The sequence below is a fragment of the Musa acuminata genome, chromosome BXJ1-3 (assembly GCF_036884655.1).
Source record: "Musa acuminata AAA Group cultivar baxijiao chromosome BXJ1-3, Cavendish_Baxijiao_AAA, whole genome shotgun sequence".
NCBI lineage: Eukaryota > Viridiplantae > Streptophyta > Magnoliopsida > Zingiberales > Musaceae > Musa > Musa acuminata.
In genome coordinates this window covers 35,047,300-35,071,008 of record NC_088329.1, presented here as the reverse complement: position 1 = coordinate 35,071,008, position 23,709 = coordinate 35,047,300, and the positions used below count along the sequence as shown (strand labels likewise).

The window sequence follows — 23,709 nt, the reverse complement described above, 5'->3', positions numbered from 1 at the left end:
GTAGAACAGCATGAGATCCTTGAACATGTCTGGGGAAGCCGACATGAAACCTTTAAGGTGGAATTGTATCAGAACAGGCTGTTTCACCAATCCCCATTGACATGTTACCCTTGAGGATTAGTGCTCTTCTCTTTTCATCTCTGCATCTTTTTACAGCAAACTGCTTTATTCAGCTCTGCTTCCTCCAAAATCCCTTTCTTGAATCTTCTTTCCCACCTTTTAATTTTGTTTCATTTCCTTTATTCTACTATAGTTCCCTTTACCAGCTTCTGAGCCCTTCACTTTTGGAATCATCACAAGATTGGCAGATATAGAACTTGCTGAATGCTAACATCTCTGCATGCCATTTTCTGGTGCAGCTCATCATAATTCCTTTGAGAAGGGAACTGCTATGATTGGCTTTGTTGAACTCATCTTACTGGAATGGAACCTTAGTCTAGAGATCATCAACTTTTCCTTGTGATCCCAATACAATGCTTATTTATCACCTCACAATGATCATAGAATTCAGAAAATAAAAGAGATTGGAGCTTTTTCTATTGCAAATTTAAAGGAAAATAAAAGAGATTGGAGTTCTTGTGGCACACATAAAATCTAAAGGAAAATAAAGATTTGATTCGTTTTCAGTTCCACCAAAAAAATGAAAGAAAGATTGCAGAAAATTATTCTCGATCCTTAATTGTTCTATAAAGACCAAAGTGGAGCAAAGGGAGATCAACATGAGTCACGCAAGAATAATGGGCTGGGTTCGACTCGAACCGGAATCGAACCAATTACTCCCACCAGACCGGTTTGGGTCCGTGAAGTGCTATAAATAGGAGGCCCACGGATCGGCCCATGGGCGACCCCAAGCGGCTCTCTCTCCTCGGCTTCGATCGCGGCGCCCGTGCCCGCCGCCGAGCTCCCTCGACACCACGGCCCAAACCCTAACCCCAATCCCCATCCCGACCCAATCCACCAGGCTCCGGTGGCCCCGTACCGCCGCGCCGCCGTCGGATCGCCGGCCTACCCGCTCCTGCTTGCTCATCTCGTCGCCGCCGGAAGGGGCGGGGATACTTCGATTGTTCTCTCACGCGATTCCTCCAGCGTTCCGCGGTTTATCCTTCCCGCTCTGGCTCTGGACGTCGGTGAGAACTTTTTACCGCCTTGTTCTCAATCTAGTGGTGGTGGTGTTTACGTCTCTCAGTAGCAGATTAGTTCTCGAGGTTTAATATTGTCTCTTTCGTTCCAGTATGTATTGATCAGGCTTTCTGGGTAATTGTGTCATCGTTAGAATGTTTCTTCTGTGGGGATTTCTCGGTTCCTTGTTTTGTTCCTGGTTATTTTTCATCTCGTCTGTTCCTCAACTCAAAATTTCTTTATGAGAGTGTTTGCTGATCATTTATGTAACGATTATGTACCTCGACTTTGCAGTGCGTCTATTCTGTTGGGTCTTTGGGGTCTGTTGATTTCTACTGCTTCTTCATAAGATATGAGGTATGTTCTTCTCCTCAAAGTTACCTTTAATGGTTGATGCTGAAGCTGGTAATGACAATTTTCTGTAGAAAAGGTATCTTTCCAGCTTGCTATGTGCTGTTTATGTAAGCCCGTTGTATACCATTTTGATGCTTGAATGAGAAATATTCAGAATTGTTGGTTGTTGGTTGTTGGTCATATCACTATGACAACGTTAGAAGATGCAAGTTTCTTTTTCTTGATGAAAGAAATGAACAATATGAGATGCTAATTTTTAGTCAAGACAAAAAAGTCAATTGAGTTTTGTGTATATATATGATAAAACCAAATAACGATTGTCATTCCTGTTGTATATGGTCATTATTGTAGGCAACAATAAGTTGTAGGCTATCATTTATACTTCCGCTGTTATTTCCATACAATGGTATCCAGGTTCTTTCTATCAGGATTGTTTGTGTTGGATCAACCAAAAAATCTATTAAAAAATGGACATCTATCATTTAAAAGAATTAATTTCATAATTTAGTGATTTAGAAAACAAGAAAAGGTAACTTGAATGTCTCACCTGGTTCAATATTTTTTTCTTTCTTCCACTGGGGAAACCTTCTGTCATGGGTGGTCTGCTGAGTTCCTCTTCCCCTTTACCCTCCTTATGTCATAAGGTGCCAGAACTGAATGATATGGGCTGGGTCCAACTAAGCTCAGCTGATAAAAATACAATGAAAAAATTGATCGCAATCTAGTCATTGAGATCAGCCGGATTGGGTTGGGACCCAGCTGTTGGTGTGTATATGTAGCTGTAGCTGAAACTACCTCAATCAATTCCATTCCTTCTTGTATTATGAGCCCTTGTTGCAAAACTTCTTCAAGTCACTAGTTATTTCGTTCAATTGGGAACACAATGTGAACTCAAGAAAAAGCTGTTGATGCAGTGGCCTATTTTCACTTTTTTAGGTCATGATATTTTAACTTGGTCTCATTTTGCAAGATCTTCTTGCTTTGGGAAGCATGTAGTATTTTCATTACATAAATGTAGTTAATGTTATTCTTTATACACAATTTTTTGTTGTGATTGAGTGCCAATTTACATACACTTTTGTAGAAAGCTTATTGCAAATAGATTTGATTTATATGATTAGTATAAGTCCATATATTCATGCTTGCTGTACTTGCATGCTTACTATTTATTTCACCAACCTTTGGATGTAAATACTCTTTGATATGCATAGTTTGTATTTGTTTTGTTGAACATTAATTCTTTTGATGCTTCTGATCATGGTTCGCCTTACCAGTCTATACTAATGTACCAACTTGCTCTCGGTATGATACATACCGAGCTGTATCGAGTCATACTGAGCATACTGACACATGATACATGGGGTCATACCAATGTACCACCCATACCGGTCCCTTGTTAGATTGGTATGAACCACCCATACCGAGTGGTACACTGTGATACAGCGAACCTTGCTTCTGATAACAATTAACAAGATTCATATACATTATTATTTCTTTTTCTAACTTAATCTAATTTTCTATTGGTGTCTAAGTTGTAACCAGTTTGATGTTTGTCGAGTTATTGTTTTATCTAGTCTTTGTTATACAGGTTGTCATGATTAACTGGCTTCTTAAACTATAGCGATAACCTAGTTGAATTGATTTTTTTATCTGTCAATTAACCTTCTAGACTGCATTTTCTGTCAGAAGCTTCTCATACAGAACAACATTCACTTTTTTTGTTGTTTGAAATGATTCTGAATTATGTTGTTTAGGGCCAACTTCAGCTCAAACTTTATGGGAATCTCAACCTTGATTGGGCTTCTAGGGAATGGCCCAAATAATAGTCTCTGATCCTCATGGTGAATCCCAACCTCAGCTCTGCCGTGAAAAACATCCAATGAAAACCCCCTAACCTACAATTCGTTCTCTGCTTCTTATGTCTTTAGTTTCACCAGCCCCTCAATGGTTTCCACATCTCTTCCTCCTCTCCCCTCTTCTCTATCATGGATGTTCTACACATCCACCTTTTGTTTGTGCATCAGTCCACCCACCTCCTGTACCTCTTCCCCTGCACGTTCTGCCTCCAATCCAGGGCTTCAGACACGGAAATGGGGGAGGATGAGATTGGTAGGTAAGAAAACATCTTCCTCCATTCTTTCCCCTTTCTCATCATTTTAGGCAAGAAAGATTGCACTCACCAAAGTTGAAGCTTTTTTTCCCCTCATTTCTTTCGGATGCAAAATTTAACAGCAAGGGTGGAACTCAGAAGATCAATGCCTAGAGAGAAGAGTCTGGAGTGAAGCCTTACGATTTCATTAAAGATCATCTAATTATCCTCCAGCAATTTTCCTATTTCATATTTTGGTTTACTTTGCTCACTTCACCATTTCACATAAGATAAAGAAGATACCTGCGGCAACTGTATTGCACCCATGGCTACTTTGTCAACCTTACAAAAGGCCCTAAAGACCTAATTATGCTGATATCAAATTTTTAGTGTGGGATTCATAAGTGCATATTCTGTTTGGTTTAGAGCATGCATTTGTTTATTCTGTAGGTTTCTATACACTATAAAGCACATATTTATGTGCATTCTCAGAAACATTTTGATTTCTTGCTTTCTTCCTTTTTTTGTGAGTGATGATACATTACAATACCACTTCTTTGATGTTTTGAGGGTACATGTACAAAATCTACCTTATGACGGTTTACATGCAATTGTGAACTCTGCAGTGGTATGCATGCAATTTGGAACTTGATGAGGTACATGTACCATATAACTTCGAATAATTACAGGGTGCTCTCCTTTTTTAATCAGAAACCTTAAATTGCAACATTTCCAATTTTGTTGTTGTCCAATTTGTAGTTGGGTAATGGTTTGATAATGAACTTCCCATCTTTTGTCTTTGGTTTTGATTAAGCATATCCAGACAATATTGAAGAGCCCTTGGTCGCATTTTGCTTTAATACATTTTAATTTATATTATATGTATGCTTAATGTAGCATGACCGGAGGTAATGATACTGAACCAGTCAAAACAGAAACAACACCACCAACTTCAAGACGCGGGAGAAAGAAATCGTCAGTTTGGGAGCACTTCACTATTGAAGAAGTATCCGGAGGATGTACACGAGCTTGCTGCAAGCTTTGCAAACAAACCTTTGCATACAGTAGTGGGTCGAAGATAGCCGGCACCAGCCACCTCAAGAGACATATTGCCTTAGGTTCCTGCCCCAAAATAAAATTTCAGAACAAACTGGCACTTGCAAAAGTTGATGGAGATACCCTTGATCCACCCAAAAGACGCTATAGGTCATCTGGCTTTTCAAGTGTATTCGACCAGGATCAAAGTTATGTAAATCTTGCAAAGATGATCATTGTGCATGAGTACCCTCACGACATGGTTGAACACCCTGCTTTCGTTGCTTTTGTTCATAGTCTCCAACCGCTATTTAGGATGGTCGATGTCAATACCATTGAAGGAGAGGTCTTATCACTCTATCAGAAGGAAAAACAAAACCTCATACAGGTCTTTGGAACTATGCCTGGAAGGATTAGCCTGACAATAGGTCTGTGGACAACTAGTCAGACTCTTGGCTACATTTGCCTTTGTGGGCAATTCATTGATAGCGAGTGGAAGTTGCATCGGAGAATGCTTAACTTCATGATGGTATCTTCTCCCCATTCAGAAAATGCTCTTAGCGAAGCCATCAGTATTAGCCTTTCAGATTGGAATATGAAGAGTAGGTTGTTCACCATAACTTTAGACAACACTTGCTCATCACATGACATCTATAGTGCAAATCTAAGGGATCACCTCTCCAATAAAAACATGCTTATGCTGAAAGGACAATTGTTTGTTGTACGTTGCTACACCAATATCCTGAATGTTATTGCGGAAGATGTGATTGCTTCAATTCATGGTATCATATATAACATTCGTGAAAGTATAAAATTTGTGAAAGCATCTCCGGCCCGTGAGGAAAAATTTGCTGAGATTGCCTTACAACTTGAAATTCTCAGCACGAAGGCCCTATCTCTTGATGTCACAACACAATGGAACACAACTTACCTCATGTTAGTAGCTGCCTTGGAATATAAACAAGCATTTAATTTCTTGGAAACCTGTGACGATAATTACAATGAAGCTCCGACAGCTGATGACTGGAAGAAGGTGGACATTGTTTGTACATACCTAAAACTTCTATACGACTCTGCAAATGTTGTCATGGCAGCAGCAGATCTAACTGCAAATATATTTTTTCATGAAGCTTGGAAAACTCAGGCGGAGCTGACTAATGCAACATTGAGTGAGGACACTATGGTTAGCAGCATAGCTAAAGAGATGCACGAGAAATTTGACAAATATTGGAAAGATTGCAGCCTTGTCTTGGCTCTTGCTGTGGTTATGGATCCTCGTTTTAAGATGAAGCTAGTTGAGTTCAGCTTTTCAAAGATTTATGGTGCAGATTCTGCCAGATATGTTAAGTTGGTTGATGACAGTGTTCATGAGCTCTATCTCGAATATGTTGAACAGCCACTTCCTCAAACTCTGGCTTATGTGGACCAAGGAGAGGCCAACCATGCCAATGGCGATGACAAAAATGTGCCCACAACATCAATGCCTGCGGCGGATGGGCTTCAAGACTTTGATATGTATCTGTCTGAGTTAGCCGTGAATCAGTCCTCTAAGTCAGAGATAGATCAGTATTTGGAAGAGTCACTTATGCCACGGATTCAAGAGTTTGATATCTTGAACTGGTGGAAGCTCAACTACCTAAAGTATCCTACACTCTCAAAGATGGCTCGGGATATTTTAGCTATTCCAGTATCAATGGTCGATACAGGCTGTTCTATATTTAGTTCAGGAACCGGGAGCAGAGTGCTTGATGAATATCGAAGTTCTTTACGCCCAGAGACAGTGGAAGCACTTTTTTGTGCAAAGGACTGGCTCCAGTACTTGCCCACCATGGCAGAGCCACCATTGGCGGCAGTAGTCAACATGGAAACCTAGGATAACACTTAAATGCATCTTTGTTGTGGCATTATGTATGGTCGCAGATGTAATGTAATGGTAGCTTTCTATTACTAGGTCAAGATAGGTTATTATTTCTTGAAACCTTTATTTATTATATGAACTTAATTATCTGTAATAATATATATATATATATATATATATATATATTGTTTTTTTACTATCTGAATATTCCATAAACGCCCAGTAGATTCATCTCCTCAGACTGCCCCACATTTGATGTAGCAGTTGCACAGGCATGCTGGATTGACTTCAAGAACACATTTTCTGTGATAGCAGGAGAAGATTGTGTTCAGAAATCCAAAGAAAGTAGACACAATTTGGATTCAGGATTGGGATATCTCATTGCAACCACTAACAGGTGGATTCTCTTATTGATTATATACTTGTGTTGGCCTCTGCTGATGTTTTTATGTCACTCATTCCTGATGCATGCAGGAACTGATGCAAGCTCCGGTGGAGGAACTCGCAATATGGATAGAGGTCAGCAATTCCCATGAAGAAGATGCAAGTGTTTGCAACGTTGTAAATGATTTATCTGATGATTCAATGGGCAATAATCTGCAGAAAAGGCGCCCCCAGTGATGATGTTTCAGATGCCAGAGATTCAACCAACTCCAGCCATTGACTGTTCACTTCCTGCAGGTTGATTTATTTCTTCCTATTTCAGATGAGATCTTATTGATATGGAGATTTTTTTTTTTGGGTGCTTTCATGTATTCTAACCTTCAATCCAATTTTTCAGTGTTTTCAGTGAGCAATCCGGAAGAGATGAGTTACATCAGGAGAGCACATCATACTGGAAGGTAATTTTGCTGCCATATTTTTAATTCTTTTCATAATATAAGTATTATATCAAACTGCATGCATAGTATTTATTCTCATGGACTCGAACCTGAAATCCATCACATGAATGATCTAATAATTATGTTACGAAAATTATCATTTAACACTAAAGGTCATCCAATCCAATCTCAAATTATTAAGATACCTAAATCATTTGGTACAGAAGCTTTTTATTCAGCCATCTTATCTGCATGATCAGTTCTTCTCTTTAGCATTGCTCTGACAAATATTTCGTGCATTAAATCATAGTTTTATTTCCACGATCCAAGTTCACATCAGTTTTATCTCAGCATCATCGGCTAATAAAACAAATACATCATGACATGTATCTCTATCTGGTAGGTTCATTCATTCACCAATATAAGAATATAAATAAAATAAAATAAAAGATTTGATGTTATCATCGGATTCCTGACAAGACATCATGGGCCTCGGATGACATAAGTGGAAATAGATCATCATCAATGTGACCCTCGGCCATGGGAAAACCTAGTAATCACACACACGAGCAAGGGAAGGGGAAAGACGAAGCATCAAGATTCGTTCTTACGAGGGAGGACATGAGAGATGATGCCAAGTGGGAAAAGCGACCCAAATCTGGTGCCCATCCCTCGGACAGCGACTGGTGCCTCATCTCACTCGGATTAGGTGGCCATGTCCATCTCACTCGTGCCTCCAATCGTGGGCATAGTTATTGCCCATGCCAATGTGGTCCCTCGACATTGACCCATGTGGCCCGTCATGGGTCCGGACTCGGGTTTCATCAACATCATCATCATCATCTACCCATCCGCCCCCACCCGACCAGGAGCAATTTCCATGCCCTCCCTCTCTCCGAGCTTGATTTGTTGCCATTTCCCAACTAAAACATTAATTGGATGACAAGAACAGGCTTGGAACCTTTTTTGTGACGTGAGGCATAATGTCAGGAACAATCTCATCATCTCTTTTTTTTTTCCTTTTAATTATGGATGAGAAGTGACAAGAAGATCTCCAACGTGAGGCATAAGGTACAGGCTTAATTGGTTAATCTTTCGATAGCTTATCAATTTTCCTCATTTCGTTACTCCATCACCGGCTTTTGATTCGAGATACTACTGTAGGTCAAGTTTTAGGGATTCATGTTGATCCAAGCTAAATTTGAGGCCTTTTAATCTGAGTTCCTATAAGAAAATAAAGACTCGAGCTGAGTTCAAAGAGTATGATCGTTTTGTTCTATCCAACCTGTTTAAAGTAGATTCTGAGTATCTTTTACTTTAGATCATGCGGTTTCAAGTACTAACTATTGAATTGGATTTGGATGCTAAAACGAGCTATTGATGTTGAAATTGGACTGTAATTTAAATAGAATTTATGGATATCTTATTTATCCTTATTATTATACATTACAGTGGGTGAGACTTTGTATAATGTTAAAATCGTTTCTTTATATCATCATCCCATGTTGACAACATATAGGGATCGATAGTCTCGAAAATAGAGATAAGATTATATACATTGACTCTCTTTGAATCTTACGTCGGCGAAAGAGAGCACTCTGCATGTATCTTCCCATTATCCTGGATGTGCCTAAACTCTACAATCACTACAATATAACCAGTAGAAAAAGAAAGAAAGAAAGAAAGAAAGAAAAATAGCTTTCATTTTGGGGGTCAAGTCCAAAATAACTTTTAGATCAGGAATGATTTCTTTACTATTCTCCTCCTGCTCTTCTTGGCCTTTCACGAATGATGAAAGTTATGGATAAGGTGACTGGATCTCTTCTGCAAATCTTCAAGTACAGAACTCCTCATGTTGGTAGAGAGAGAGAGAGAGAGTAGAAAAGCTCCTCAAAAGCCTGATGGCATGTGAGTTAGATCTTATTCAGGAACAAGATGTTTTGGGCATGGAAGCATTTTGGTGAGATCAAGTGGAAGGAGCATGTGGTTTCCCAACTCATGATTCATGAGAGAGGAGGAGGACCACAGGTGATTCGAGTCTGCAAACATTGAGATGGGTTTATGCTGATCTCCCCACTCATTGCAGAAAGCTATGGAAATTTCTGATGATTCATCATCCACCATCACAAACACAGACTTCCCTACCAAACAACTTATGAGCCAGCCAGCCATTCATTGATGGTGCTGTGGAGTCAATTCTGAGTTCTTTTAGAGTCATTCGACTATTGACGAAGCATCAAACTGCTTCTTCTTCAACATAAAAGGGTTTTGTACCCATGGGAGATGCATTGGAACTTTGGTGTTTGAGTTGGTCCAATCACTGTTTTAGCCGTTTCTTAGGCCCTATTGGATTGAGATTTTGTGCGAGTTGGATTTTTAGATTGCATAGTCAAATCACTATTTTATTCTATCTCATGTTCTTTTGAGGATTTGCACTCAACTGCATCTTAATTGTATAAGTCTATATAATTTAATTGGATCATCGATATTTTCTACTATTTCTTTAGGAAAGGTCTCGTTTTGACTCAAGACTATAACAACTCGTTTTGATGTCAGATTTGTCGATCATCGTTCCGATCGAATGGGCTCATCTATTGACACAAATATTTATATCTTGATCAGCGTTGCATCAATCTTATAGAACAAAGAATTGCATATTGTATCAATCAAGTGTGCGTGACACATCCACCAAATATGTCGATCGTCAATTTATCTTCATGTCTCCCTATCTACGGATAACATTTTGAACGGAAAAGAAAAACCTAAAAATTAAGCGACATTAGATATCTAGGGATAAAATTAAGTATACAAATGTTATAAGTAGGAATCCATCAATCGGAGGGACTCTGACATTTAACAATTTTGTTAAATAATATATATTATATCAAACAATAAAATACATTAGTAATAATAATATAAAAATATATATAATACAATTCAAGAAGATGATATGGGCAATGATAAGAGAGAACAAAAGAGAATCGAAAACTTTAAAGTTGAGAGTATTTAAATCTTTTAAATATTTAGCGAACAAGCCAATTGATGTCTCCGAATGATTTTGATGTCTCTATTCCAATATTTCTGAATGATTAGTGTGGAAGTCAATAGATAAGATGGTGAGATGTTGCTTGCCAAGCCAGTCAGATGCAAACAACAGCAATACCAACAAAAGGAGCGGTAATGTCCCAAGAAGCCAAGTTAAAATGCATGTTAGCCAAACGCAGTGGTCCTGATGCTGATGGTCTTTAATAGCACCAAGACAAGTCCGGCAGCTGCCGTCGCCACTGCAACTGTGTCCCTTGTACTAGTTGCCCACCAATCAGCAGACTGGCCTCTGCATTTGAGTCCATCTGATATCTCTTCACATATGTTCTGTCATCGTCGATGCTGAAAACTTCTTCTTCTTCTTCTTCTTCTTCTTCTTCTTCTTCTTCTTCTTCTGCAAGCAGCAAATCACGCACGCAACGCTTTGATGGTTCATTGTTTCCGGACGTTGGCAGTCAGCTTCTTCGGATGGGTGCTTTTGTCACCTGATTCCTTTACCTTGTTCTTGAAATGCGATGCCTGAGATCTACTGCATTGCATTCCGAGAGCTATAGAGGAGGGCTGTCAGTATATGTGAAGAGAGAGAGAGAGAGAGAGAGAGTACATGCAGGTGTGTAGTTTAACCTGTCATGTTTCCGAGGCCATTAATTAACCCCATATCTTATTGAATGCTGATGAGAAATATTATAGGGAAAGAAGGTGGGTTATCCTCTCGGCCACTGCCACCATCATAGTGCTCTCGCACAATCCACCAAAATATCTCCTCAGCTTTCTTTGGCTGCCTCTTTTCCTTTTACTTTTTCCCACCGCACTCTTTCCTTCGAACCCCCACCCACCTCTTGCTACTATAAGACCGCCAATCAAAGCTCTCTCTCTCTCTCTCTCTCTCTCTCTCTCTCTCTCCACAGGACAAGACCAGTGCAACTCCAGAACAAGATTTTCACCACCCTTGGACTTCACGTACGTAAGAGGAGGTACCACTTCTCTCTCTCTCTCTCTCTCCGTAGTCACTTCACCTGAAAGTTCTTAGGATCGATGGAATAATGCGTGAGAAATCTGCTGATCGGGCCGTCAACGTCTTCGATTGTTCCTGCTTGTCTCCAGTTGTTAGGCTGCCCATTCATGTACGTGTGAGTGACGTGCGTTGCTATTTGGTAGCGTAACCTGCAGCACGGGGGGAGGGCGGGGCATTCGGGTCAGGATGAAGATACAGTGCGACGTCTGCGAGAGAGCGGCGGCGGCGGTGCTGTGCTTCGCCGACGAAGCCGCCCTCTGCTGGAGCTGCGACGAGAAGGTGCACGCCGCCAACAAGGTCGCGGGGAAGCACCGCCGAGTTCTGCTGCTCCCGAGGGGCTCCTCCTCCCCTTCCCCGCATCCTTCCTCGACCTCGGCTGACAACATCCCCGCCTGCGATGTCTGCAAGGTGACGTCGTTGTCGTCTTTGCCGAAGCCGTTCTATCGACGGACTGTAGCTCTGATTTATCACGCTTATTTCCTCTCTTTTTTTTTTCTCCCTTTTTCTGCTCTGCTCTGCTCTTCTCTTTTTGTGTTTTATTTTTATTTCTGCTGTAGTCAGTCATATGTGTAATAATACTTCTTTCCAATATAAGACGTTTCCTTTTGACTTGTAACATATTCCAAATGCCTTTAGCATATGACCTTTCGATTGTTCAAATGCCTCTTTAGCATCCATCCAATCAATAATCTCTGGTTAATTATAATAATTAATCATAATCATTATAATAATAATATTATTATTAAAATTTAAAAAGCCTAAAAGACTCTTTAATTCAATAGAGTTCATATTTTTTATTTTGTTTGGATTAGGCAGCAGGTAGCCATCCATCTTTCTTGAACCAAAATTGGCATTTAAATTCTCGCTGTCTCAATCGATTTTTTTTATTTTATTTTATTTTTTATTTTTTATTTGCACTCCCCATCAGATCTCCACTTTCTCATAATTATAGAACAGAGGGCAGTGCGCAGCATTTATTCTTCTTACCTTCTTCACTGGGGAATGAGAGAAAGCTCTCCGCTTTGTTTAGGCCAAAAGCAATTTCCTGTCACAGAGTGTTAGAAAGCAAAATAATATGCTTGCATCGATTAGCTTTGCCGAAGAAATGTAATGTCATGCCATACCGTAATGATCTTCTGCAGGAGAAAGCTGGGTTTTTCTTCTGCTTGGAGGACCGGGCGTTGCTGTGCCGGCAGTGCGACGCGACGACGCACGCAGCCAAGCCCTGTGGGTCGTCGCACCAGCGGTTCCTCATCACCGGCGTGAGAGTCGACGATGCCATCGACAGCAGCAGCAGCAGTGGTGGTGGTAGATGCAAAGCCAACGGCAGCGGCGGTAGCGGAATCCAAAGTCCTTCAGGCTCTCTGGCGTCGACGCCGACAGCGGCTGTGGGTGAGAGGCTTCCGGGAGATCCCATGGGCCATGATGGGTGGTCTTGGACTGAGCTCTTGGATGGTGTCGAGCTCGAACGCTGGTATGGGATACCAGACCCTGGCTCATCCTCCAGTTGACCTGCAAAAACTGTAGACGATCCAGAATCAGAATGAAGGGAATAAGAGCGCTATTATAATCATATGAACTCATCTAATCTTTCTACCTCTCCTATTCATTGTTTTTGCTCTAAGCATTTTCTGTGCACCACCTGATCTCGATGGGCATGAAGAACACCTGTTTCTTCTCTTGTGGCATGAGGTGTACAAAGAATCCAGAGAGAAAGAACAGCCAAATTAACTCACAACCATGACGTTTCTTTGGTAGCTTTGATGTGCATGCCATATGCCACGGAAGATCATAGGAGAAACAAAATAGTCTTATGAAGCATAAATCTGTTTGCATAACTTTCACAACACAAAAATTGTCTTGTGAATTTTGTTCCTAATGCCAACTCAAGGAGATGATCAACCTTCAAAGACCTCAAAAGTCAACATTATGGGAGCAAGTTAATCATCTCAGAAAGTACGTACATATCACAAGGTTCCAAAAACCATGCAAGAAAAAGACTTATTTCTTCGGAGTACACCATAACCTGCAAGAGTATGACCATCTTGTAAGCGAAGCAGCTGCCTTTCAGGAAAGAAAAAGGATCAACGTCAATTATGTCGAGCATTTACCTGAAAGAGAAAATGAAAAAAACATTGGGTCCACGGGCCAAATCCACAGTAAAAAAAAAACCGCAAATAAGGATTAGCCGATCAAATAAGAGGACTGCAGCGAGTAATGTATGTAAAACCCAGAAAAAAGAGGATTGTAGCCTTTGGCATCGCACACAGTGTCGTAACACAAGTGTGAAATAAACAAAGATGATCACTAGATAACGGCAGACACCACATGGGAAGGGAAAACACAGAGAAAAGCTCAGTGTTGGCAACAATTAGGTCATGCAGCAAACCTTTGTGATGTGATATAAGATTAATTAGGTTTTCTTTAGGTCAGTTAAGACATCATACCAAACTCCTCGAGAGCCTTGGAATTAGTTTCTATGTATTATATGTTATATTTATGTTGATTTTGTTATGTTGCTGGGTTACTGAGAAATCCGCACAGGCAGTATTGCCAACTAGTCTTTATAGATATCATAAGTTGAGTCCTTAACACTAGAATATTAGTGTCTTACGTGTAGCAATCTACAAGAACTTCTAAATTTACAAATAAGCATCGATAAATTCTTAGACATTCTTGGAGAGGATTCAATATCTAAGGAGGGATGGTTTCGAAAGAGTTGCATACATACAACCCAATTAAGATAACAGAATCATATTGGGTTTGGTTTTTCAGGTCCAAAGTGAGTCAAAAGTAGATGGAGCCACGGTTGAGTCAGCTGGATCCAGATAATCTTTTCTACTTTTTGGATCCTCCAGCTGTTTTTTTGCTCTATATTAGTAAGGTCTGCTTCATGTGATTGTGATTTATTTAGTTAATTATCAACTGTAAATTGTTCCTAATCTCTTAGGTTTTTAGATCAAATGATTTATTCAGCTAAATTTCCTCTAATTTCAGTGAGGTAATTTCCTAATCAGAAGTTCATGAAAAATGGTATTTTAAAAGGCTGATAATTAGGAGGCTTAAAAGAGTAGGAGGTGATGGAGAACCATTGAACTTTACAAAAGGATTTTTTAAAAAAATTATTCTAAGCAAAGATATCAACAAAAAAATCATCAATTAGTTACCCTAAAAATTAAAAGAGCTGTGTTGAAAATTGAAAAGTCTTTTGATCTTTACACTCATTTACTATTTAGGTATCTTAGAAATCACATTTTGAATTTCTAAAAGGCATAGTAATTCCCTAGGAGATTACTCTTGAGAATCATTATCTTCATTAATTGTACCAAGACTCCTAAACCCCTATAAATAGTATAGCTTGTTAATAGATCAAATACTTCATATTTGAAATAAAAAAAATGCTTGCATCTTCTCTCTCCTAATCTCTTACATTCTTCTCTTGCTATCTTGCTCTCTTGCTTTCTCTCTATTTCTATCTTCTCTCTACTTTTCTGTATCAGTTTGGTATTAGAGCCCATCAAGAAATCTGCCCTGCATCCTATTGTGTTCCAACTAGCAGCAAAAGCTTCGATCAACACTCAAGAATCCTTGCACTCCCAACGTCAATCCCTTGCGTGTGGAGTTGGACTTTAGGACCACTATCCCTACGGAACTGGTGGACCACATAGCTCTCAATGCCAAGTAAAAACTTTACCAATATTTCTATGTCGAAAAAAAAATAGTACATTTCATAATTTCATTAAATCGTGGTTTTCATCACTTCTCCCCCCATTTTCTTCTTTTTTTTATATTAATCACCCTCTCGCTCCCCTTTAGCTACAACTACAATACCTCTAAAATTTAAACCCTTGAGAGTTTTTCAAAAAAAAAAACAAACCAAAACAAAAAGTGTGGGAAAAAAAAAGAGAACCATTTAAAACATTGTATTTCTACCTTGTGCATTGCAATAATTAACAACCTCACTACCAAAAGGCAATTTGTTAATAGCATTAGATTCATGATTTGACGACATAAAAATCAAACTAATCCTGATGAATCCCTAAACCAATAGAGTGAGTTAGACACCCTTAGGACCAAGCTAGTAGATCATGACACAATGTTAAACCAGTTATATGACCAAATGAGCCAAGTCCTAAGAACTCTCCGACACCTTGAAAAATGACCCATGAATGAAAAAGTTGATGAGTCAGTTAAGCAACAAATCCATTCTCCACAATCCATAGCTTCAAATTAGGAAATTTTAACTACTCCCCAAGCTCCAGTTCGAACAAATCCTAGGTCCACCTATAAGGCACCTATTTGCAATCATGCTCCAACAATTCCTAATGACCAAGCTCTTGACCTTAGAGATGAATTCCTAGAACCTGCTAGAAATCCACAAACCTGAGTAATGGGCCAATGAGTTTGATTTGCTAATAATCTGGAGGAAATAGCTAGAAGAGTCAAAGTGGATGTGTCGAACTTTGATTATAGATTTGACCCAAATGCATTTGTTGACTGGTTAGATAGCATGGAAGACAACTTTGAGTGGTATGAAATGATTGATATGGAACGTGTACTATTTGCAAAAATGGAACTGATAGGATCCACTAGAAAATATTGGCAACATGTCCACCACAGTCTCGAACACCGTCGAGAGCCTCCCATCACTTAATGGAAAGTCATGAAACAAAAACTAAGGAAAAATATTTCCTCACCTACTTTCGAAGCCAATTGGTTCAACAATTGTTAAACCTAAAATAGTTGAATTCTAGTGTGATAAGTATTTGGTCCAATTTGAGGAACTTTTACTTATGTGTGAAATAGAAGATGACCAAATCATCACTATCTGAAGATTTGTTAATGGGTTGAGATTTGACATCCAATGAGAAGTCTCCCTTAGTTTCCCTAACACTATAGAGTTCTCGATGAGACCTTAAGATTGAGAAGAACATTAAACTTTATCCAATTCGTCAAGCATCTTCTTGGTCTCTCGACAATAGAACTATCTCCCAATCTACCCCAAGTAGTAGCTCTATCAAGCCAAAAATCCCCACTACTAGCAACAATCCTGGTCCAACCATGAATTGTCCAACTTGTTCAACTATGAATTTTCAAACTAGTTTGTCTTAAATCCAATGTCACTATTGCCATAATAAAAGTCACATTACCTCTTGTTGTCCTCAATGTACCCTTACCTTAAGACAAGAACCAGAGGATCAAATCGTGGAAGCATACCAAATAGTTGAACTTGAAGCCTACTCAAGTGACAAAGACGAACTAGAAATTGAAGATGCCCATGTTAACGTTGTCCGCATTATTCTCTCTACTACTAGTGATTCCAATGAATGGAAGATGATAAACGTCTTCCATACTTCCATCCAAAGTGGAAAAAAAACTTGTAAATTAGTTATAGATGAACGTAGCACTATAAACGTAGTCTTAAAATCTGCTATCAAAAGACTAAACTTAAGGTACATCCGACCTATTCAAAGTAGCCTAGTTTAACAAAACTATTTTACCCGTGATCGAAAGATGTCTGGTACCAATTAAAATAGGCGATTACTAGGATAAGATTTATTGTAACATCCTACCAATGGATGTTGCGCACATTCTTTTAGCTAGGCCTTGGTTGTATAACCTTGATATTACCAATTATGGGAGAGAAAACACATATTTCTTTCAATACAAAGGCAAAAACATTATCTTACGATCAGTAAAACCATTAGAAAAAACAAAACAGGAACACCCAAGTCTCTTCCACAAGCCCCAACTATCAAGGGACGCCACTTGTGAGATCCTAAATCTTTTAAAATAGAGCCTAAATAACAAATTTTATATGACATCATTGCCAGAGAAATTCCTAACCCTTGCACTATTCCCGACTTAACTCCTGAGGTTAAATCCTTATTACATGAATTTTCTGATGTCATACCCTTAGAATTACATAGTGAGCTACCACCCTTATGGGAAATCTAACATGTCACTGACCTTATCCCAAGATTGCAGCTCCTTAATCTCCCACATTATAGAATGAATCCTGAGGAGAGAACCGAGTTAAACAAGCAAGTTGAAGAACTTTTGGCTAAAGGCCATGTACGACACAACCTCAGTTCTTGTGTTGTCCCTGCCTTGTTAACCCATAAGAAAGATAGGTCTCAGAGGATGTGTGTTGAGAGTCGAGCGATCAACAAAATAACAATCAAATATCACTTCTCAATTCCTCGACTTGAGGATATGCTAGACCTCAATGGATCTAATTGGTTGTCAAAACTTGACCTGAGAAACAGATACCACCAAATTTTTATAGACCTGGTGATAAATGGAAAACAACATTCAAAACTCAAGACGACATATACAAATGGCTAGTCATGCCATTTGGTCTATCCAATGCCCCAAATACTTTCATACGCTTCATGAATCAAATTTTATAACCCTACATAGGCAAATTTGGTGTAGTCTACTTTGATGACATCTTGATTTTTAGTAAGACCAAAGAGAATTATTTAGAACATCTTCGATAGGTTCTTATTACCCTTCGAGTTGCTAAGCGTTATGTCAATCTAAAATAGTGTTCGTTCATGCAAACCTATGTCCTATTCTACCAAAGATGTTGCCACTGATCCAGAAAAGATTTGCATCATTTTACAAGGGCATGAGCCAAAAACCATTTATGAGGTTCAAAGTTCTCACGAATTACTCTCTTTCTATGGGAGATTCATAGAGGGTTTAGTTCTATCATGGCATCTATCACTAATTGCCTAAAGAAAGATGAGTTTTCTTGGACCCTGGATACTACCAAAGCCTTTGCTAACATCAAAACGAACCACCGCTACTGTTCTTAGGCACTTTTATTTTAGTGAACCCTTTAAAGTCACTTGTGATGCCTTTGGTACAAGCATACGAGGAATTCCTAGTTAAGAGGGTCAACCTATTGCCTTTTCTCGTGAGAAACTCAATGATGCAAAACAACATTATTCTATCTACGACAAAGAATTATATGTGATTGTGCAATGTCTAAGTATTGACGATATTACCTTTTGCCATAAGAGTTTGTCTTATTGTCTAACTAGCAAGCCCTAAGATACTTAAATGCCCAAAAGAAATAAAATGCTCAACATGCAAAGTGGGTTGAGTTTCTCAACGAATGCTCTTTTATAATTAAGCATTGTCTTCGCACTCAAAACAAAGTTGTTGATGACCTTAGTCAAATTTCTACAATCCTATCTACCATGAGTGTCAAGGTCATAGGATTCGAGCGATTAAAAAGAAGAGTATACCCAATGTTTAGACTTTAGTCACATATATCGAGAAGTCCAAGATGGAAACTGTCATGAACATATGGACTTCATTCACAAGGATGATTACCTTTTTTGATCTACTAGCTTGTGTGTTCCTCGATCCTCCCTTCGAGACTTGTTTAAGAAATGCATGCAAGTGAATTAGCTGATCACCTAAGCCGAGACAAGACCATTACATTAGTCGAGGATAGATCTTGCTAGCCTTCCTTAAAGCAAGATGTTGATCGAGTGGTGTTGCAATGTCACACCTGTGAAATTACCAAAACTCGCAAACACAATACTAACCTATACACCCCTTTGCCTATTCCACATTCGCCATGGGAAGATGTAAGTTTAAATTCTATCCTTGGACTCCCAAAACAGCCCGTGGCCATAACCCTATTCTGGTTGTTGTTGATCGATTTTCAAAATGACCCACTTTATCCCATGTGACAAGACCAATGATGCCTCACACATTGCTAAATTGTTCTTTCAAGAAGTGGTTAAATTATATAGCTTGCCCTTAACTATGGTGTCTGATATAGATGTGAAATTTGACTGCTTTCAGAAAACTTTATGAAAACTATTTGGCACAACATTGAAGTTCTCTTTACCCTTTCATCCCCAGACTGATGGTCAAATTGAGATTGTTAACCATTCCTTGGGAAATCTTCTTAGATGTTTAGTTGGGGAGAAACCCAGAAATTGGGACTTAACCTTACCCACTATAGAATTTGCATACAATAGCTCAATCAACCGCTCCATCGAAAAAAAACCTATTTCAAACTATCCTCGACTATACTCCTTGCACCCCTTTCACTTTACTATCGTGTCTCAAAACCAATCCACTCCTTCGCTCAGCATATTCATGATTTGCATGCTAAAATTCAACGTAAAATTACCCTAAGTATTGAAAGTTATAAACTTGTTGCTAATGCACATCATAGAAGTCAAGAGTTTCAAGTTGGCGATTATGTCTTTGTTTGCATTAGCCCTGAGATATTCCCTAAACACTCATTCAAAAAGTTGCATGCCCGAGCCAGTGGTCCTTTTTCCATTATCCAAAAGCTGAGATCTAATGCATATATGCTCGATTTGCCTTCCGACTTAAATATTAATCTAATTTTCAATGTAGAGTATTTAACTTCATATCATGGTACTTTTGTGCCTCCTCCTCTATCTACCCATGTTCCTGTATGTGATAATCCTCCCAAATCACGGATTCTCCCACGACACAGGGAGGACGTAAAGGTCATTCTTGATGATCGCCTTGTTACGTTTGCTACTAACATTACTCAATACTTTCTTATTAAGTGGTGTGATCGTCTAGATTTCAATGCCACTTAGATTACTTTGGAAGAACTTTGTGACTTTACACCAGACTTACTAGACCAGTACCTTGCAAATCACTCTCCAGGGTCGAGTTCTTTTCAACTGAGGGAGAATGATGGAGAATCGTCGAGCTTTACAAAGGATTTCCGAAAAGTTTATTCTTGGCAAAGGTATAAAAAAAATCAATTAGTTAGCCTAGAAATTCTAAGAGTTTTGAAAATTAAAAAGACAAACTCCTTTTGTATTAAGTGCACTCATTTACTATTAAGGTATCATAAAAGTCACATTTTGGATTTCTCAAAGACATACTAATTCCATAGGAGATTACTCTTAGAAATCATTGTCTTCATTAATTGTAAACCCCTATAAATAGTGGAGCTTGTTAATGGGTCAAACACTTTAGATTTGAATGAAAAAGAAGGCTTGTATCTTCTCTCTCCTAGTCTCTTATACTCTTCTCTTGCTCTCTTGCTTTCTCTCTATTTCTCTCTTCTCTCTACTTTATTCTACATCAGTAGGTCAAAATCACCTAATAAAATTAGATATGATTGTAGTTGATTAAATTCTCACTTTGGTCTTTAGAAGTTACATGCTGTCTAAATTAATAAAGATTATTAATCTGGTTGTCAAATTGTAAGGTAGATTTTTTTTAATCAACAAAATATAGATGCGGGTGATCAACTGCACATGTCATAACCTCTTTTCTCTTGTAGCATGTCCAATAAGCCACAAATCAATCTCCTTATCATCTTCTAGAATAATTAACTTAGCTAGGCTTTGGAGTCTTTTAAGTTTTAACTTCAACTTTTTGTGTAGCATATTTATTTCTCCATCACCTTTTTAACCCTTCATCTATAAATTAAAATTGGTTGATGTAAAGAATGTTGTCCCACATGATTAACTATGCTTTATAAACCCATAATTTCACAGACTCAATGGTACGCAACGACCATAGCTCTAAAAGCAAAGAGGCCAGAACTTTAGTGATCGAGGTTAGAAAGAAGCAACTTTACCGCCATGGAAAGGGCCCTCTCAAAATTTCTCCCATCATTTCACAGACTCAATGATACGCAGCGACCTTAGCTCTAAAAGCAAGGAGGCCAGAACCTTAGTGATGGAGATCAGAGAGAAGCAACCTTAGCCCTCTCAAAGTTTCTTGATATTTTTTTATATCATTTCTTGAACATATAACACTGGACATATTTGTGTTGTTTTTTGGAATTGTTGGTTGCATCACGAAAAGAACTTATGTTGATCCTTGATGACTTGTCAGAAGCCTAACCATCGAGATTCTGTTCTTTAATTGCTTAGTCAAATTTTTAATAGTTCATCGACCACTTAAGCATTAAAAAGAAAAGCTTCATCAGACGAGCAAATGGGAAATCTATAGAAAAGATAATATAAGATAAATCATGAATTTCACAAAGATAAAACTTTGTCACCAGGTATCAGATTATCCTAAACAAATAAAGAGAAGCAAGAAACCTCAACAAGCCCGATGGACCAAGAAACTGTGGCCATAAGAACCGGGTCAGCAAACCATGAGGGTTTCAAATGGTATTCCAATGATCAATTTAAAGTTGACTTCAAAATCAATCATTACAAACGACAATAATCAATATCGCAAAGGTTTGGTCATAACGTCTCTATTGCCTCGATTCCAAGCATAAACTACAAAGGAACCATACGGCCAACAAGATCAGGATAGCATGGCAACTTACAAGACAATGTTGATGCTAACAAAATCCCTAATCGATCAATAACGAATCAGTCAAACCCTAAAAAGACCAATAAAACGATTATTCATCAGCAAATTAAAATTTTCGAGAAAAGATCAAAAATTGAGTACGGTCCATAAACCAACAAAAGGACTTTCCTTCGCAAAATCGTTTCGTTTAGGACGGGGAAGAAAGCGGGGAGAGACCTTAAAGAGGGGGAAACGAGTGATCACGCATCATCCACCAGTTCCACGATCAGTGGTGTGAGGTAGAGTGGGGGTCGGGGCCGCGGAAGTGGTTGTAGGCGGCCTCGCCGACGAGATAGATGCCGAAGGCTACAAGGGCGATGCCGAGGCCCGGGGTGGCGCGGCGCAGGTTGTTGGTGAGCATCGGGTGCTTCCTCCACTCGTCCCTCCGGCGGAAGAACTCCCCCGTCGGCCCCAACGGCTTCGCCATCCTCCACTCCTCTTTCCTTCCGGTCCGCCTCTTTTTGTCGTCAACTCCAAACGTGAACGTGGAGAGAGCAGGCCGAGACGGCACTATTATAATTAAGATTAAGATGGCCCTAATTAGGCCCATATAAACCCACTTCTTTGGGCCCAATTAACCCAAATCGTTACTTCATGCGATCCCACAAATAATAAATATTACATATAATTATGAACGATTTTCTTAAAAAAATATTCACATTTTAGATTATTTTTAATTGATACATTTCATTTTGTTATTTCTTAAATAATACTTCTAATTTAAAGAATATTCAAACTATCCCTCTTTTTTTTTTATAGTGTTTTGGTCTATTACTGACTTATTACAATGTTTTGATCGTCACAACAAAAATACTATAAACTTATTTACAAATATTATAAATAATTTAAATAGACTTTTAACCTCAATCAAACTAACTCAAAAATAAAGAATGTAATATTTTGATGGTCTATGTGCAATGACAATCAAAGAGACATGATACGATATCATTTACAGTATTCTTTAAAAATATTTTTAATATTTTTAATATATCAATAAAATACCATAAATGTTATTGAAAAATAATATAAACGAGCCAAATGAAAATACTCTAATAGTTCAAAATTGGCAAAAAAAAAAAAAGACAAGGAAAGATTTGATGGGAAAATCTTCAAGGGGTATTTTGGATATTTTTAAATTAAGGGTATTGTTTGATAATAAAAACAAAAGATTTGGAAAATGCCCAAAATAGGGATATTTTCTAGAGAAATCATCCTATAATTATTAGCTGAATAATATAAATAATACATATAATAATTATTATATAAAATTAAGTATATAATAATTGAATTCATCAAAAGCACTAAGTGGAATTGGATGTTTCCAAAGCTATGCAAGACTAAGTCTGCTAATGTGGACCTACATAAATGAATCCTGAAGATGAGGAATCACACCAAAATGAAAGAGAAACACAGTTGTCACTCTTCCTATGCAAGGTTCTCAATCCCCATCAACTTTCCATAGTTTATGATCTTTGGAACACAAATGACCAGAACAAAATGATTTGCTGCATTGAAAAGCCAGCAACATGTCTTCTAAACCAACAATCTGATGCTTAGACAGAAACTTAATCCACACAAATATGCTTTAGCAAAGCTAAGTGCACTCACTTTGATCCTAATTAATATAATTTGATTTCAGACCATAAGGCATCCTGAGAGCCAACCGATACAGTACAATAGCATTAATTATAGGTGATATACCAAACAGTGGGCATTGTTCTTGCACCACCAACAGTGGCATTCAGTGATGCTGGCTGACCACTTTGGGATTACAGCAAGTTAGCTGACTTCTCTCATGCATGTTGGATTCCTAAACATATCTCTCCCACTGGTCTCATAAAATTAAGTCAAGAAAGTGAAGTGGTTTGTCTTCTCTGATCAAGTTATTTGTGACCTAATAACAAGTAGCACAGCCATACCATTAATCTTTGTATTCTTTGATGTTTGGTTGCCAACCATACGGATCTCACTACTAATTTAAATGCCCTTCCACTCGAGACACTTGTATACTAATCACTCTTTCTCTGTGGTGGAG

General features: G+C 38.5%; 2 protein-coding genes and 1 long non-coding RNA gene across 3 annotated transcripts; 2 read left to right on the top strand and 1 right to left on the bottom strand.

Annotated features, from left to right (window-relative positions):
• Positions 1-840: 840 nt before the first annotated feature.
• Positions 841-6,651, top strand: LOC135625783 (zinc finger BED domain-containing protein RICESLEEPER 2-like). The gene is made up of 3 exons (XM_065130874.1): positions 841-1,127; positions 1,414-1,476; positions 4,460-6,651. Exons 2-3 carry the CDS (start codon positions 1,472-1,474, stop codon positions 6,468-6,470), a joined length of 2,016 nt encoding a protein of 671 aa, XP_064986946.1. The 5' UTR covers positions 841-1,127; positions 1,414-1,471; the 3' UTR covers positions 6,471-6,651.
• A 4,871-nt stretch (positions 6,652-11,522) lies between these two features.
• Positions 11,523-12,934, top strand: LOC135625789 (B-box zinc finger protein 22-like). Its single transcript, XM_065130879.1, has 2 exons — positions 11,523-11,744; positions 12,479-12,934. Exons 1-2 carry the CDS (start codon positions 11,523-11,525, stop codon positions 12,845-12,847), a joined length of 591 nt encoding a protein of 196 aa, XP_064986951.1. The 3' UTR covers positions 12,848-12,934.
• LOC135625797 (uncharacterized) lies at positions 12,722-21,883 on the bottom strand. The gene is made up of 3 exons (XR_010492163.1): positions 21,852-21,883; positions 12,934-13,362; positions 12,722-12,857 (listed from the first exon to the last, which is right to left on the bottom strand). It is a non-coding gene; the product is annotated as an uncharacterized LOC135625797 (long non-coding RNA).
• Between the last annotated feature and the right edge of the window lie 1,826 nt (positions 21,884-23,709).